Source organism: Hypanus sabinus, chromosome 1 (genome assembly GCF_030144855.1).
Source record: "Hypanus sabinus isolate sHypSab1 chromosome 1, sHypSab1.hap1, whole genome shotgun sequence".
NCBI classification, from domain to species: Eukaryota; Metazoa; Chordata; class Chondrichthyes; order Myliobatiformes; family Dasyatidae; genus Hypanus; species Hypanus sabinus.
The window spans coordinates 177091660-177110776 of record NC_082706.1 but is presented as its reverse complement, the minus strand read 5'-3'; the positions used below and the strand labels follow the sequence as shown (position 1 = coordinate 177110776).

The window sequence follows — 19117 nt, the reverse complement described above, 5'->3', positions numbered from 1 at the left end:
TAATCCATTACTCTGTTCAGGCTTTGTGATACCATCGTAAATATCCTTGAGCCGCTGCCTTTTCACTGCTCAGTTATTCTTAACTCGGTCATTGATAGTAGAACTTGTGCATGCTTATCTGCAAGGTACTTTGGACCTATGCTTTCTGCTTTTCCTTTTCAACATTTCTGTCAAATCATGAATGTTCACTATTCATGATATCATGCTTTTCACATTGTTATTTAATCCTCTTCGTCATTTAAGAGAAATATGGGATAATAATGTAGACAAAGCTGGTGTTTATACCAGAGGCTGCTATCCATAAGTAAGTATTTTAACATTCATTCTTCAAGAGGGGGTTAGTTTGTAAATTTCAGTGTTTTGAAATCTGAGATAAAAACAGGAAATGCTGAGTAAGCTAGGAAACATCCCCTTCACATCTGATTCATGAAGTATTCATCAGTAAGTTTCTGAATTTTAAGAGAATGGAGAATATTTGAATACTGCAGGAAAATTATTGTGGTAAAAGATCAGCCATAATCATGACCAAATGGACAGCTTCTCATTTTTGTATGGTCGGGTGCATTGCCACTTTTGCTCAGTCTGTGTCCACCCTATCAGAGACATTCCTGTTGTTCTCTGTATCTGTGCCCCTTCTCTGAAACAATGTTTGTTTTCAAAAATTTCTCCATTCCTGATGAAGGGTAATTATTTTGAATCCTTTGATTCTGTTTCCCCCTCTTGTATTCATTGATTGTGAAATCCAAACTACTACTGAATATTTTTTAAGTAGTCCAAAAAGTCATAATCTGCTTGAGCTTTTTGTCTTCTGTACTGATTTGATGAATAAATTATTTTGGTCATTCGTAGTGTTTGGTACATGATTTCTCAATAATTTGCTGCTGTCAGGAAATCTGTAGAACATTCTACCAATTCCTTATGCTTCTCACTTCTACAAAATACCCTCAACACTATCTAAATTTATGAAATTATGTAATTTATATTACTGCAATACTTAATCCAGTTTGACATGCTTTGTTGCTCTACTTTGGAATGCTTCTCCACAGTGTCATTTCAGTGAAGTGAAAAGTGAGATTAGGGACTTGATTCACCTTTCTGACAATTGCAGCCAGTGTGCATTTTCATTGTTTTCTGCTTACCATCTAGCAACAAATTTTACTAAGCAGATACCCTGATTATTTTAAAGCTGTATGGTTTTTTTTGCACATCTATTACAGTCTCTTATTCCTTTTTTTTCTATCCCTCTATTGCTGATTTCCTTCCCATTCAGATCACTATTTCCCAATTTTATGTTCCTTCATTAAGATCTTTTATCCTGAGTATAAAGGTCTGATTTATACCTAATTAATATTACACAGACTAAAACTTGGGACTCTTTTTGTTCAGATTCTAATTAGGGAGCTGTTTTCACCCTTAAAGTGTGTGTGGGGTTCGCATGTTCTCCCTGTAATCACACGCCCCTCTCAGTTTGGAGTTCCTTTGTATGACAAGCATGTGTTGGTTGATAAGTTGGGTACTTTAAATTATCAGCTATTATAGGTGGGTATTGGGACAATTGAGAGAAGTTAATGAGGTATGTGAAAAAAGAATAGGTGGCAGGGAAAGAAGTATAGGGATTGATGGAAGTTCTGAGAACTGGCATAGACTCAGTGGACAGTGGCCTCATGTGCCATGACATAATGAGAGGTGAAGGTATGACTATATTTATTAAATGTAACCCCCTGGGTCGCCTCAGGCTCGCTCAACTCATTTCATCTAGGGGGAGCAGCCTTCGGCCCCGCCAAACTGGGTAATCAGCTGGTGTGGATGCTGTGTGATGTCCCCACCTCGCCCAAAAACAGACAGTACACCATAAGCGATTAAATGAGTATAATTTATAAAGGTTACTATAACTAAGTGATTAATAACGATACAGTATATATGAAGAGAAGAATTAAAGAAAAGGCGCCAAACTTATCAAAGTCCAAACCACTTCGTGCACAACCGTTGGAGCTCAATTTCTGAAGTCTTCTGGCCACCATTCGATCCCCTCCGAACTCCTCGACTCGCAGCTGAGGACCCTCCGAGTGGTCAACCAAGCACATCTAGCTTCATCCCCCCCCCCTCCTCAGAGTACCTCCCGGCCTCGGACCCCCGCTTGGGGTCCGATCCTCGCCCAGCTTACAGCATTGCGTCCTCTCTCTCAACCCCCTCGCGCTGATCTCCCCAAAAGCCCGTCAACAAAAGCTTACAGACTCAGAAGAAAGAACATTAATCCCCATTTGGTTTACAAAGGAATACCATTCTCATTATCAGTAAATTTTAACAAACAAGCTTCCAGCACTCTCTCGCAACAAAGAAACATTCCTGTAAACAAGCTTCTAGCACATTCCTGCTTTTAACAAAACAAAGAAACCCTTTCCCAACAGTAACAAAGAGAAAAAAGAAACCCCCTTTACACTCTCCCTCCACCAAATAAAAGTCATGTCCTCATGACTACTAAATAACTCGCCACCTTTCCTGCCAACACACCGTAACCCAAGCACAAACAGTGACATCTCCCCACACAGTAAATCTCACGCCCTGTTCCTCAGGCGCTACTTAGGCCAACTTTCTGGGAGTTCTCTAACCCTTCTGAGACCTCCGTACCCCCTCACCTAAACCCTTCAGGCCCACTACCAACTCCTCTCTCAACCTCTCACTCATGCCCCACACTGCACACAGCTACACCGCTACACCTGACTCAATGGGAGAAGGGCCAAAGGTCTCTTCCTCAATCGAGGGAAAGTCAGCAAAAGGCAGCATGTACCACACATCCAGCACATCATCCATCGAATCTGTATTCTTTCTCATTTCTGTGATCGGTAGCTGCTGTTTGATCTTCTCCAAACGGAAACACGTGGCCTGCACTGCTCCCGCAGTCTCTTCAGCCTCCTGTTCAGTATTCACTGCACTTCTCTCCAACTTTTTCTTCCTCATGACTTCCTCCAGATCAACTTTCAGGTTTTGCACTTCATTTGAACTGTCGATGGTCATCTTCAGGTTCCCTTCAAGCTTCCGCTTCTCTCTTCTGAGATTTGTCTGTAATTTCTTCACCTCCGCAAACTCCCCTCTCCGGGTTCTCAGTTTGCTATTACCCTCAGTCAGACAACTTTCTTCATTCTCTCCAACTTGTAAGTCTTCCGAATGGTTCCAGATCACTTTCTCCAGTCTCTCCGTCTTCATTTCAAACTTGATTCCATAGAGACAGTCACTCACGAGCTGCGACCTTCGCCAGCCCTGGCACGTGTCCAGAAAACACTTTAACTCAGTAGTTCTCAGCGACCTCACTTCATATTCTCCTGAGGCAAATCCAAATACCAAGAGATCATCCACATACACCAAAACTCCAAACGCCTCCACATCCCCTATGGTCTTCCACCTGCCCCGCAGGAAGGTTGCAAGGGCTCCAGATATGCCCTGTGGCATCTTTTCGGACCCGAAGACTCCTAGGGAATTTATAACGGCCGTCTTCTCCTTGTCGGCCCCACTCATCGGGATCTGGCAACATCCACTCCTCAGATCCAGCACCTTAAACCACATCGCACCATTCAGATAGGCCATCGCCTCTTCGGCCCTCAGGGCCATATTCTGGTCACTGACAGTGCGCCTCTTCAGCGCACTATAATCCACACACATGCTGCCTATGTCTTCCACGGCTTCAGGGGCCAGTCGCCGCAACCTCTCTCTCTCCGAGGTGTCTTCAGCAGTCAACTCACCTCCCTCGTGGTATTTCTAGCGTCCATTAAGAGGGTCTCACCCTCAGATACTTCCCCCAGGCCGTACCACCACTGGCTCTTGTTTGAATTCGGTATTGGCCCAATGCTGCTACACACGCCTGCACAAACAGCTCGAAACTCTGGGTGCATCGACAATGCCTCCAAACAGCGCTCACCCACCTTCTTCGGGCAGGCCCCCAAGCGCACCAGCAGGATTTTGTTCTCTCTAGAACAGAAACGCTGCCCGTCTCAAGAAACGCTGCCCGTCTCAACAGGGTCCGGACACATCAGCATTAACGATTCATGAACCTCAGTCACCTCCACTTTTGCCTCCAAGAACTCCATTTTCACTGACCAACAACCGTCGTCTGGATAATCACCGGCACTGGTACCTGGAATCTCCAGTGCCCTCAATGTCTTCAAGGGTAAATGCTTCCATTAACGGTTATAAAACAAACTGTACAGCAACTTAACCGGCACCCCGGTGCCGAGGATGGCTTTAACTTGACTTCCATCCATCCGTAACAACACCTGTGCGCTTGGTCCCTCTAAGCCTTCAGGAATAGGGTCTGCTCCTTTTGGGAGTTCGTTGGTACATTGCTGGGAACGTGCTCCCCCAGAGACCCCAAGCCATTCCCCCACTGGGCCTCCTCTAAGTTTCCCGACACCTCTCGAATTAACGGAACAACTGATCCCCTTGGCACCGCAAGCAATTTATCTGCCCCCCTAGGCAAAAAGGGATACCCTAAAAACTTCCCACCAATCTCCTGCCACGGATATGATAAGCCCCCCCAGCTGCGGCATTTGACTCCCAGTCGAATCACACGCATTTTCCCAGACTTTCCCAGAACTGGCAGCTGTCACTTCGAGGTAATTGCACCCGACAGTTCTAACAAAGTCACCAGCCCGCCTACTCAAACTTTCAACCCGTCCCTGTCGCTTTTCCTCAGCCAAGCACTGCCACTCACCCAACAACTGAGAGGTCCGCTCCGCCCATGCCCCCGCCCCTTTAGGGCTGGACATTATTCCAATAACCGGGCGGAGCCCACCACTGCTGAAACATCCCAACCTGTCACTCCTCACTCCCCAAACAGCACAGACAACCCATGGTCCCACCACCATTTCGTCAGCACTAGTCGGAACTCGAACAACGACCTCCAGGCTACCAACAGCAGCCACCCCACCCAACACACACGCAGTGATAACCAGCAATCGCACACCCACAAAGGCACACCAGCTCTTCGCCGCAGACACAATTTAAAGAGGGTGATCACACAGCCTCCACAGAAATCAATCCCGGACGAGCCCCCACAGTGTAACCCCCTGGGTCGCCTCAGGCTGGCTCAGCTCGTTTCGTCTAGGGCAGGGGTCAGCAACCTTTACCACTGAAAGAGCCACTTGGACCCGTTTCCCACAGAAAAGAAAACACTGGGAGCCGCAAAACCCGTTTGACATTTAAAATGAAATAACACTGCATACAACGTTTTGTTTTGCCTTTATGCTATGTATAAACAAACTATAATGTTTTGTATTTATGAAATTGATGAGCTCCTGCAGAGAAAACGAAATTACATTTCTGCATGCAACAAAAACATTTTGAACTCCGAAAATAAGATGTTGGGTTGAAGGTTACTTTTAAGTAAAATACTCAACGTCTATTTGAGTCCTTCTTGTGTTTATGAAAAACGCTAAACTTAAATTTGCCGCCAGCAGCAAACCAAAAATAACGTCAGCCAGCTGTCAACCTGAAAAATAAAAGGACTATTTCACTGAACAATGAAAACATATGAATATACGTAAAATAATAGGCAATTAAAATATTTATCATACTTGGTCAAGTTGACTCACACCTGACAATGCAGTCGTATTCGGTAGGGATGGATCGATGCTTAGGGGAGTGACCGGGAAGGATAATGTGTTTTTTTTCCTCTCTGAACTCACAGAAGCGTTTCCCAAACGATGTTTGCATTGCGATGATTGCAGAATGTAAATACTCCGAATTTATCATGTCGTGACCTTGTTTGAACTCTCTCAAATTGGGGAAGTGAGACAATGTGCCTTTCTGTAAATCTCTGGCAAGCACTGTCAACTTGCGCTCGAATGCCAAAACATCCTCCAACATGTGTAGGGCTGTAAGTCCTTACCCCTGAAGAGCTGTTTTCAGTGTGTTCAGGTGCGCTGTCATGTCTACCATGAAGTGTAGCTTTTCCAGCCACTCTGGCTGTTCCAGCTCAGGAAAGGTGAGCCCTTTGCTGCCCAGGAAAGTTTTCACTTCTTCCAGACACGCGACAAAGCATTTCAGCACCTCCCCTCTGGACAGCCAGCGATAAAAACACGTTGTAGCGGTGTGCTCACGCAGTCAGTAAACTGCAGTCGAATAACTTTATTCGAACTAAACAGCCTTGCTTTTAAGCCTCCCTCAACCCAGCCCCCATGGACGCAGATGCTGCAAAAGACGCGTACTCACAAACCCCCGTAGGCTATCTCCCTTAGCCGGAATGCTGGCTAATTGTGAGCCGTTTCGGATGTGCCAGGAAATGTGTCGCCACACTTAGATTGTACAAGATCACCATAATCTTCAAATTTAGAATTACATTTCAAAAGCTAACAAACTAACATAAAATACATTTTAATTAAATACTGACCAATTATTTCCCAAAGCCACAGGGAGCCGCAGCACAGAGGTGAAAGAGCCACAAATGGCTCGGGAGCCGCGGGTTGCCGACCCCCGGTCTAGGGGGAGCATCCTTCGGCCCCGCCAAACTGGGTAATCAGTTGGTGTGGATGCTGTGTGATGTCCCTGCCTCGCCCAAAAACAGACAGTACACCATAAGCGATTAAATGAGTACAATTTATAAAGGTTACTATAACTAAGTGATTAATAACGATACAGTATATATGAAGAGAAAAATTAAAGAAAAGGCGCCAAACTTATCAAAGTCCAAACCACTTCGTGCACAACCGTTGGAGCTCAATTACTGAAGTTTTCTAGCCACCATTCGATCCCCTCCGAACTCCTCGACTCGCAGCTGAGGACCCTCCGAGTGGTCAACCAAGCACATCTAGCTTCATCCCCCCCTCCTCAGAGTACCTCCCGGCCTCGGACCGGGGCCTGATCCTCGCCCAGCTTACAGCATTGCGTCCTCTCTCTCAACCCCCTCGCGCCGATCTCCCCAAAAGCCCGTCAACAAAAGCTTACAGACTCAGAAGAAAGAACATTAATCCCCATTTGGTTTACAAAGGAATACCATTCTCGTTATCAGTAAATTTTAACAAACAAGCTTCCAGCACTCTCTCGCAACAAAGAAACATTCCTGTAAACAAGCTTCTAGCACATTCCTGCTTTTAACAAAACAAAGAAACCCTTTCCCAACAGTAACAAAGAGAAAAAAAACCTCCCTTTACATAAATAATTACCATTTTGTTTAATTATCCAACTTGGGAATGACTGGTGTTTAATGTGGTTAAAACCTCTAAAGTTGGTGAACAAACTTGACATTTAAATTCTCTAATGTAAAAGCTACATGTTGCCAATATTTGCAATGTCATTTTCTGAGAATACTTTGAATACAGAGATGTATTTAGGGAAGTCTGAAACATTTTTTTCATTTGGTTGAATTTGAAAAATATTCCAGTATACTTTAAAGAAAATGGAATTTTTTAGAACTGAAATTGTCTGTTCAGACACAGGACAAGATGCGACAAACTCAGCATGGTTTCCTTAAGGGAAAACTTTGCCTGATAAACCTGTTGGAATTCTTTGAGGAGATTAAATGTAGAATAAATAAAAGGGAAACAGTGGAAGTTGTACATTTGGACTTTCAGAAGGCCTTTGACAAGGTGCCACACATGAGACTGCTTACCAAATTAAAGAGCACGTGGTATTACAGGAAAGTTACTAATGTGGCTAGAGCTTGGCTGATTAGTAGGAGGCAGTGAGTTGGAATAAAAGGATCTTTTCCTGGTTGGCTGTCAGTGACCAGTGTTGTTCTGCAGGTGTCTGTGTTGGGACCACTTCTTTTTATGTCAGTGATTTAGATGATGAAATAGATGGCTTTGTTGCCAAGTTTGCAGATGATACAAAGGTTGGTGGAGGGGCAGGTAGTGTTGAGGAAATGGGTAGGATGCAGAAGGACTTAGACAGATTAGGAGAATGGGCAAGAAAGTGGCAAATGAAATACAATGTTGGAAAATGCATGGTCATGCACTTTGGTAATAGAAATAAATGTGCAGACTGTTTTCTAAAGGGGGAGAAAATATCTGGGATGCAAAGGGACTTGGGAGCCCTTGTGCAGAACATTCTAAAGTTTAACTTGCAGGTGGAGTCCGTGGTGAGGAAGAGGAATGCAATGTTGGTATTCATTTCAAGAGGTCTAGAATACAAGAGCAGGGATGTGATGCTGAGGCTTTATAAGGCACTGGTAGGCCTCGAGTATTGTGAATAGGTTTTGGGTCCTCATCTAAGAAAAGATATGCTGGAATTGGAGAGGGTTCAGAGGAGTTCACAAGAATGTTTCTGGTAATGAAAGGGTTATAGAGAACATAGAATAGTACAGCACCTTACAGGCCCTTCGGCCCACAATGTTGTGCCGACCCTCAAACCCTGCCTCCCATATAACCCCCCCACCTTAAATTCCTCCATATACCTGTCTAGTAGTCTCTTAACTTTCACTAGTGTATCTGCCTCCACCACTGACTCAGGCAGTGCATTCCATGCACCAACCACTCTCTGAGTGATAAACCTTCCTCTAATATTCCCCCTAGCACTTCCCTCCCCTTACCTCAAAGCCATGTCCTCTTGTACTGAGCAGTGGTGTCCTGGGGAAGAGGCGCTGGCTGTCCACTCTGTCTATTCCTCTTAATATCTTGTACACCTCTATCATGTCTCCTCTCATCCTCCTTCTCTCCAAAGAGTAAAGCCCTAGCTCCCTTATTCCCTGATCATAATCCATACTCTCTAAACCAGGCAGCATCCTGGTAAATCTCCTCTGTACCCTTTCCAATGCTTCCACATCCCTCCTATAGTGAGGCGACCAGAACTGGACACGGTGCTCCAAGTGTGGCCTAACCAGAGTTTTATAGTTTTATCAAGAGGAATGTTTGGCTCTGGGTCTGTACTAACTGGAATGATGGGGGGGAATCTCCTTGATATTAAAAGGCCTAGCCACAGTATATGTGGAAAGGATGCTTCCCATGTTGGGGGTGTCTAGAAGAAGAGGGCACTGCCTCAAGATGTCCATTTAAAACATCCCATTTAAAAGATGTGGAGAAATTTCTTTAGCCAGAGGGTGGTGAATTTGTGAAATTTATTACCACAGGCAGCTGTGGAGGCCATGTCGTTAGGTGTATTTAAGGCAGAGCTTGATAGATAACAACACACACAGAATGCTGGTGGAACACAGCAGACCAGGCAGCATCTATAGGGAGAAGCACTGTTAATATTTCGAGCCGAGACCCTTCGTCAGGACTAACTGAAAGGAGAGATACTAAGAGATTTGAAAGTAGTGGGGGGGGGGAGAGAGAAATGTGAAATGATAGCTTCATCCCACCCCCTCTGGTCTTCTCCTAAGAGATGGAAAGGTGATTGGCGAAAGTGATACAGAGCTGGAGAAGGGAAAGGATCATGGGACAGGAAAAAGCAGGACGGGAGATTCCAGAGAAAGCAGGATCTCCCAGTGGCCACACATTTTAATTCCACGTCCCATTCCCATTCTGATATGTCTATCCATGGCCTCCTCTACTGTCAAGATGAATCCACACTCAGGTTGGAGGAACAACACCTTGTATATCGGCTGGGTAGCCTCCAACCTGATGGAATGAACATTGACTTCTCTAACTTCCGTTAATGCCCCTCCTCCCCTTCTTACCCCATCCCTGACATATTTAGTTGCCCTGCCTGTTCTCCATCTCCCTCTGGTGCTCCCCCCCCCCCACCTTTCTTTCTCCCAAGGCCTCCCATCCCATGATCCTTTCCCTTCTCCAGCTCTGTATCACTTTCGCCAATCACCTTTCCAGCTCTTAATTTCATCCCACCGCCTCCGGTCTTCTCCTATCATTTCGCATTTCCCCCTCCCCCCCCCCCCCACTACTTTCAAATCTCTTAGTATCTTTCCTTTCAGTTAGTCCTGATGAAGGGTCTCGGCCCGAAACGTCGACAGTGCTTCTTCCTATAGATGCTGCCTGGCCTGCTGTGTTCCACCAGCATTTTGTGTGTGTTATTTGAATTTCCAGCATCTGCAGATTTCCTCGTGTTAGAGCTTGATAGGTTCTTGATTGGACGTGGCACCAAAGGTTATGGGGAGAAGGCTGGGGCTGAGGAGGGGAAATAAGATCAGCCATGATTGAAATGCGGAGCAAACTTGAGGGTCAAGTGGCCTAATTCTGCTCCTATGTCTTGCTTGTATGGTCTCATGGCTGGATTGAGAATGGAAGAAAAAATTAAGTTAATTATTGTGGGTAGTTATTACAGTGAAAAAGCAAAAAAAAAATCCAGATGGCTAGACTTTATTGGTGGAAATGAAGAACAGACTGTTTAATTAGATAAAAGGTTCTGTACTGCCCGTCTAAAATCTGCAAGTAAGAATACTGGCATTAATGTAAAGCATCTTCAAAGTTGCCTACAGCACAAAAACACCAATTTGAGTCAAATTATCCATGTCTTCATGGTGTACATGCTTGCCATAAACTCCCTTTCAATCACTTCATTTGAATCCCATATCAGATTCTAGTTGCATTTAAATTATTCTTGCAAATTGTATGTTGTAACACACAAAAAATGCTGGAGGAAGTCCGTAGGCAGCATCTATGGGGGGTGGGGGGGAAATACAGTTGATGTTTTGGGGCTGCACAATGGTCTTGCAACAGCTGGATACGGCTACACTTGAGCATGATAATGTGTTTTTGTTTTTGTGTATTCTGCTCAATGACAGGGGAAAGAAGAGATAATTTTAGATGTATTTGAATTGTTTGTCAAGACATTATAAGGGTAGTGGTTGATCTGATCTAGCACAAGAGGAGCAGTATGTAGAATTAGAAAAGCATACTGGTACGTTACTGGGTGTTTTACATACTGTCTCCATAGATCAACAATTCAGTCGTGGGAAGAAATAAGGAATAATGGATGAAAGCAGCATTCAGGGAATTAAGTTTGAGTTATATAACCACCACAAAAGAGTCCCGGTAATGTTCTAAAATGTGAATTACGTATTTAACATTCATTACTTAAAAGTGACCTAACCCTTGATCAGTTGGCTATTAAATATTGATTGTTAGATTCTCAGGAGGTGGCGTGGGGGAGATGAGATCAAGTGCTTGCTGCAGATTTGTTGAGATTTCAGCAAAGAAAACTTGCAAATGAAGCCTGAAGCTGCAACTGTCAATCAGCTGAACTCTTGAAAGATTTCTGGAACATACCATTCAGCTAGTTAGTTAATTGTTTTAATTATAGTTGAAGTTTAAAGGCATATTTTGTGGTGGTTGTTTTGTAATTGTGATGCATCAATGTGAATGTACCAATTCATTATCAAAGTTTCCTGTTGAAATGTATAGCTACCTGAAATTTCCTTTTATAGAAAGGAAAATTTGGGAAAATAATGAGGCTACAAATTCATTGGATGCTTGCTATTGTACTACCAACTTTTTTTAATTTTCTTATAGACCTTCACAAACTCTTCTAATCTTTGGATCCCTTCATCTGGGTGGGAAGAACGATACCTGGAGGTACTATTGTAGTGTTTGTGTTTGTGTACGTGTGTGTGTGTGTATATGTGTGTGTATGTATATATATATATATATAAATAAAAAAAGTATATTATTTACATATGTAAAAAGCTTGGTGTACATTTTAAAGGGAGTCTGTGCACACATTTTAATCTTTTCCATCATAAATTATAATGAGAATGTTCTCAACAGGATTTTTATTCTTAATCGTACTTCAAAGATGGAGTTGCTGCCATGGCACTAGTGCCTGGCGAATAAGTTTACAAGGAAATTTCAGTGTAAATATGGGCAAGTATTTGTCAGAAGCTTTACTATAAAAAGTGCGATGAATTTCATCTGTGTGTGGATGCACCAAGTTCCCTCTATCCTTTCCCCCTTGTCTTGACACAGGGGTGTCCATCGGAAATAAATAAATTATATTTGTATTTTATTGGTAATATAACACGGTCCACACATCAGGCCAGACATCCTGGGCAGAGTACTGTGGAAGTGTTCACACCAGCTCACTGACATTATCATGGACATCTTCAGCACTTCATTCATCCAGGCTGTTGACTTTGCATGCTTCAAATCAGCAACCATCACCCCTGTACCAAAGGATTCGACACCTTCAGAACTAAATGACTACTGTCTGGTGACACTGCCAATCATCATGAAGTGCTTTGAACAGCTGATAATGGCATATACCCAAAACTCCATTCCTGCCTCTTTGAACACTCACTAATATGCTTACCAACAGAACTACTGCATGGCAGATGCCATTGTATCTCATGCAGCTGGTCCTGACACCTAGGAAACAAGGACACTTATCAGAACTTGTGTCTGCATACCTCAGTTTAGTTTTATCCTCCTTGGTTCAGTTCCTTCAACCGACATCTGTGACACTTCACACACTCTTGATCTTTTCAATGATTTCAAGTTCCCTGGCCCTAAGCATATTTTCACCATGGATGCCCAGTCCCTATACACCTCTATGCCCCACCAGGAAGGCCTCAAACTTTCCGTTGCTTTCTGCATGCCAGTTCCAGTCCATCACCATTCTCCATCTGGTGGAACTTATCCTCACTCTCAATAACTTCTCCTTTGGCTCCTCCCACTTCCTTCCTACTAAAGGTGTAGTCATGGGTACTTGCATGGGTTCCAGCTATGCCTGCCTTTTTGTTAGCTATGTGGAACAGTCTATGTTCCAAGAGTACACTGCTACATTGACTGCGTTGGTGCTACTTCTTGCACCCATGCAGAGCTTGTTTACATCATCAACTTTACCTCCAACTTGATTATTCTATCTCTAGAGACAGCTTATCTACTGATATCTATTATAAACCCACTGATTTTCACAGTTACCTGAACTATACCTCTTCCCACCTTATTAGTTGTAAAGATGTCACCTCCTCTCAATTCCTCCGTCTCCACTGGATCAGCTCTTAGGATGAGGCTTTTCATTCCAGAACAAACATGTCCTCCTCCAAAGAGAGGAAAGAGAGGGCCTTTCCTTCCTCTACCCTTAATGCTGCCCTCAACTGCACCTCTTCCATTTTATGCATGTCTGCCCTCACCCCATCCTCCCGTCACCCCACCAGTGATAGTGTTCCTCTTGTCCTCTCCTACCACCCCCCACTTTCTGCTTTCTGCAGGAATTTCTCTGAGTAGCCTTCAACCTGATGGGATGAACATCGATTTCTCAAACCTCCAAGTAATCTCCCCCCCCCCCCCCCCACCTCACTATTCCCCATACCTTTTTCCTTCTCTACCTTATCTCCTTACTTGCTCATCACCTCCCTCTGGTGCTCCTCCCCTTGTTCTTTCTTCTATGGCCTTCTGTCCTATCAGATTTTCCTGTCTCCAGCCCTATACCTCTTTCACCAATCAACTTCTCAGCTCTTTACTTTATCCCTATCTCTTCCTGGTTTCACCTATCACTTTGTGTTTCTGCCTCCCCACCGCCTAACACTGACCTCATCTTTTTTTTCCTCCAGTCCTGATGAAGGGTCTTGGCCCGAAACGGCGATTGAACTCCTTTCCATAGATGCTGCCTGGCCTGCTGAGTTCCTCCAGCATTTTGTGTGTGTGGCTTAGATTTCCAGCATCTGCGGATTTTCTCCTCTTTATCAGAATGCTGTTTCTGGATTTCAGTTCAGCATTCAACGCTATTCCACAGATCTTGGTGAGCAAACATCTATTCCTCAGTCTAAGTACACCACTGTGGAACTGGGTGTTGGACAATATAACAAACAGACCTCTTAGTCAGGATGAATAACTACTCCTCCCTCCATCATCTTTGACACAGGTGATCCCAGGACTGTGTGCTGGGTGTATTGCTATTCACTCTGCTCACACATGACTACACAGTCAAACACCTGAGCAATCACATCGTCATGTTTGTCAATGACACACAGTGGTGGGGCTCCTTGCCAGCTACGATGAGATGTCCAATGTAGAGGAGGTGCAAGGGCTCGAGGCCTGGTGCCAGGCAAAAAAAAACTCCTTTTAGTCAACAAAATAAATGAGATAGATATTGACTTAAGGAGAACTCACACCTCTCACCCCTCCCTATATATCAGCTGCACAGCAGAGAAAACTGCAAGCAGTTTTAAACTCCTAGGAGTGCTTATCACATAACCTCTCAGGGTCGCAGAACACATCCTACACAGTCAAGAAATCTCTTCAATGTCTCTGCTTTCTGAGGTGGTGTAAGAGCTGGACTTTGCACATCCAGGCTCATGTCAACCTACAGTGGACAGCATCCTGACAAACTGCGTCACTTAAAGCTATATCTTTAATTTTCTTACCTTCAATAAATTTCCTATGGAAAAGAACCTAATCTTTCAAGCTAATTGAAAACTTCATTTTGCAGCAACTAGATTTTGAACCAAGGCCTCCCAAACCACAATGGTTGAGAAGCTGTGTAGGGAATGTTTGTGTTTGTAAATGCCCAAAGGCTGAGCTTTCATACATTGACTTATTCACTAAAACATGTAAAAAGAGACCACTCTGCCAACAAGTCTCATTGCATTTCAGACACTTTTTTTTAGTTCTGTATGACCTGGCTCTGAGATGAGCTGTATTTACACTATGATGGGGGCAATATTACAAAGAAAACTGCAAAGTCCTTCAGTGCAGTTGATCAGAATGACTTTTTATATTGGACAAGCAATCTTCAAAGCATGTCAGTTTTTTTTTCTGTTTACGACTATTTCTCAAGATTTTTGAGTCTTTCCTTGTAAAGTTGAAGGAATTTTTAAATGTCAATAAATCACTTTTTAATCTCTTTTGATGTTTGATTCTTTGGCTTTAATAAACTCTTGTAAGGATTTGCCAACTTGGATGTGTATGATCAATTTTTAAAGGAAAGTGTTGATGCCTGTAATGAAGATTTACACTATGCTTGATAAATTGCACTGTGTTTGTACATATTAGAACAATATGGGGATTGGTCTGTTGTGCATCGTCATCTCCAACTGTAATGATTCAATTTGACTGAACCACCAGCCAGCTTTTATGACACCCCGGCCAGCTACTGCGAACAATGAGCAGCTCACTGTTATGGTAGACCTACTGTACCTGTAATAATTGGAGTCCAGTATAGGCTTATGATTAAAAAAAATACATTTAACAATGAAAGAAGCACCTTTGGTTAGCCCCTGAGAGGCTACTACATCTACTTGTGCTGCCATTTTACTGGAAGAAAGCATACTTTTAATATTATTATTGTAGGAAACCTGTTCGCATGCAACCAACCCTAAAATTGTGTATTGCAAATGTGCCTTTTACCAAAAAATTTCAAACTTTACATACTATAAATATCATACTTTAACTGCTTGCTTCAGCAGTCTGCGATACCTACCTGCTTCAAGTAGGCTTCAATTATACTGATGCCTAAGATGCAAATATCAGGATGCATCTTATCAACTACAGCTCAGCATTCAATATTATCATTCCCTCAAAACTAATCAAAAAGCTGAAGACCTTGGTCTCAATACCTCTTTGTGCAATTGGATCTTCAATTTCCTCACTTGCAGACCCAGTCAGTTTGGGTTGGCACAACATCCCCATCTGCACAGGTGTGTGAAAAGTCTGTGTGATTAGCCCCCCTGCTCAACACTCTTTACACCTATGACTACGTGGCTAAGTACAGCTCCAGTGCCATATTCAAGTTGCTGATGATGTCACTATTGAAGGCCGAACCAAAGATGGTGACGAATCAGCATATAGGAGGGAGATTGAACATCTGGCTAAGTACCTCTTACTCAATGTCAGCAAGACCAAAGATCTGATTTAAAGAGGAGGAAACAGAGGTCCATGAGACATTCCTCATCAGAGGATGGGAGAAGGGTCAGCAACTCTAAATTCCTGGATTCAGCATGTAAGTGCAATTACAAAGTAAGCATGGCAGCAACTCTACTACCCTGGGAGTTGGCAGAGTTTCAGCATGACATCTAAAACTGGAAAAACTTTTATAGATGTGTAATGGAGAGTATATTAACTGGCTGCATTACAGGTTGTTATGGAAACACAAATGAATTAATTCTGTTATGGTTATTATTCTATTATGGATTTATTGAGTATGCCCACAAGAAAATGAATCTCAGGACTGTATGGGGTGATATGTGTACTTGATAATAAATTTACTTTGAACTGTATTGTTGGTTCCTTTCATAACTTAGAATGGGGTTGTTAATTTAGATGCCATTACCAATAGCTCCCAAGACATGGCAAGTCCAATTTTAGTGAATGGTGAGTGAAAACTGTGGCACAGAACTTATCAAATGCTCATGGAATGCCATTTTCATGAAGGCCATATGCATTCGGCTGTCTCCACTAGTGACTGAATATAGCAGGTTAATAGAATTGTGACCCAGTCAGTGTAGGTTGCTTTGTAGAACTCAGTTTATATCAGTAGTTCCCAAAGTGGGTAATATTGTCCCTCCCCATGGGAGGGGGCAATGAAAATAAAGGGGTTTTTGGGGGGTGTGCATTAGAAAGGGAGGCAGCTGAGAAATTACAGGCTTTAAGAAATTAATGAAATTACAGGCACTCCACTAGTGACTGAATATAGCAGGTTAATAGATTAATTACAGGCTTTAAGAAATTAATGACATTATAAACATTTGACCCTCAGTACCTCATAATTGATTACAATGATCACGTTATTACTTACTCCCTTGTTAAACCACTGTTCTTTGAGACTTTGCTGCAAGTGTATTATAGTTGTTGAAAAGCAATATGACTCTTCTATTTGGCATGTCATGAGATGTCATGAGAAGAAATTGTTATTTATGTGCCTGGCCTGTGCATTATTGCCATTCATTACTGTAGAGCAATCTTAGCTAGTGCATTTCCTATATTCTAATCACACAGTATCACAATTCCTATGTATTAGGGTATGACATTCAATGGAGGTAAAGTTCAGAATCTGCACTTTTGAATGGCCTTGATTGCATTTCTCTAGCCCACACCCCAATGGAGAGAGTACTGCCCACTTTATATACCTTTCAACAGAAAGTGAGATTTTGCTTGAGCTATGATGGCATCATAATTTTCCTTTTTATTGATTGCTGCGCTTGAAGTTGGACTTGAACAATAGGTGATTGACCATGGTTGTTAATTCATAATAAAATGGCAGAAGCAGACCAAACTAAAAAGACATGTTAGCAGTATAGTATGGAGTATTTGGAATATGGACTTGTACCAGCACCAAACATGCAACAGCAGCCAATATGTCATGTCAAAACCTTTTTCATATGAGACCATGAAACAGTTGTAGGCTCCTTGAACATTTGAAGAGAATGCACTCTGATAAACCAAACAAGAACTTTGCTTCTTTTCAGTCATTTTATAAAAACCTGCAGAAATAGAAAGCACTTCAAAACATATTTGCCTGCACTTAACAATAAAAGTGATACAATATTTCATTGTTAATTCTGGAAAGCCACATACAGTTGAAGGACTGGTTCTGCCAGCGGTAAAGGAGATTCGGAGTGGTTTTACAAAAGTCACCAGACCAAATGTTTCAAATGATTCCACTCAGCAACAACTTTGTTCAAAGACTGGAATGTGGCAGACACATTCTGCTACATACTTAAGACAATAGAATTTGCTCTGCACGTCAAGGTACCCTCCAACCTGATAATATGAATATCAATTCTTTCCCCCTCCTCCCTTCAATTCCCCACTCTGACCTTTTACTACTGGTCCACTCTCTTCTGTCAGATTCTTTCTTCAGCCCTTGACCTTTCCCATTCATCTATCACCTTCCAGCTAGCCTCTTTCCTGTCCCTCCACCTTTGAATTCAGGCACCCTCCCCCCACCCCCAACCTCCCCCTCAGTCCCAAAGAAGGGTCTCGGCCCAAAACATCAAATATTTACTGTTTTCCATAGATGCTGCTTGACCTGTTGAGTTCCTCCAGTATGCTGTGTTGCTTTGAAGTAATGAATTGTTGGACTACTAATGTACATTCTAAAATTGTTGATGAAAATAGGTTTTACTGTGCTTAAATTGAGAAATCATTTTATTTACAGCTTTAAATAGATTTGAATAATTTTTGCAATTGTTTGTCATGCTTTGAATTTGCAGTTCCTATTTTTTGGAATCGTAAATAAAAATTCTTTATAGTTTCTGTGTAATGGCTTGAAGGTGGTGGGGAGGGGCACTGGAGATGTGGTCACCTAAAAATTGTTTGGGAACCACTGGCTTATATGGTATGTTGATTCCACTGTTTGATGTATATTGCTTGGAAAGTGCAAGGTTTGTTTCATTTTATAAAAATCTATTAATTCATAATTGTGCAAAAAAAACTTGAGTTGCTCAATCCACTCTTAAACACTTTGACATATTCCATTGGTATGACCTTGACAACAATAAGTTATTCTCAGCATTAAAACCGTACTTAATTTACACAATATATGGCAGTGCTTAAAGAGAAAATTGCAACTCATTCAGTTCTGTTAAATTGACACACATTTTCATAGTGAAAAGTTTTGAGCAGGGTTTTGAACTGAAGTGGACCCCATGTCGACTAGTATCCTAGAGTCAAACTTGGAAGGGTAGTAAGTGTAAAGAGGGTTTCTTCTTTTTGTTAACTAGCAGGAATGCTAATTTACTGATAACGAGAATGGTATTCCTTTGTAAACCAAATGGGGATTAATTTTCTTTCTTCTGAGTCTGTAAGCTTTTGTTGACGGGCTTTTGGGCAGATCGGCGCGAGGGGGTCGAGAGAGAGGACGCAATGCTCTAAGCTGGGCGAGGATCGGACCCCAAAGGGGGGTCCGAGGCCGGGAGATTCTCCGAGGAGGGGGGGGTTGAAGCTAGATGTGCTTGGTTGACCACTCGGAGGGTCCTGAGCTGTTTGGAGAGTCGAGGAGTTCGGAGGGTCCTGAGCTGTTTGGAGAGTCGAGGAGTTCGGAGGGTCCTGAGCTGTTTGGAGAGTCGAGGAGTTCAGAGGGGATCGAATGGTGGCCAGAAGACTTCAGTAATTGAGCTCCAACGGTTGTGCACGAAGTGGTTTGGACTTTGATAAGTTTGGCGCCTTTTCTTTAATTTTCTCTTCATATATACTGTATCGTTATTAATCACTTAGTAATAGTAACCTTTATAAATTGTACTCATTTAATCGCATATGGTGTGCTGTCTGTTTTTGGGCGAGGCGGGGACATCACACAG

At 42.8% G+C, this 19117-nt stretch overlaps 1 protein-coding gene across 2 annotated transcripts in view; it reads left to right on the top strand.

The window, feature by feature from the left end:
• Positions 1-19117, top strand: part of pde7a (phosphodiesterase 7A) — a 134194-nt gene that overhangs the window by 37006 nt on the left and 78071 nt on the right. The window contains exon 3 of one of the 2 annotated variants that reach the window (XM_059981988.1): positions 11394-11456. The exons of the other annotated variant lie outside the window; for it this stretch is intronic. Within the exon in view, the coding sequence (XP_059837971.1) occupies positions 11394-11456 (63 nt within the window). The remainder of the gene's footprint in view (positions 1-11393; positions 11457-19117) is intronic. 2 annotated transcript variants of the gene reach the window in all.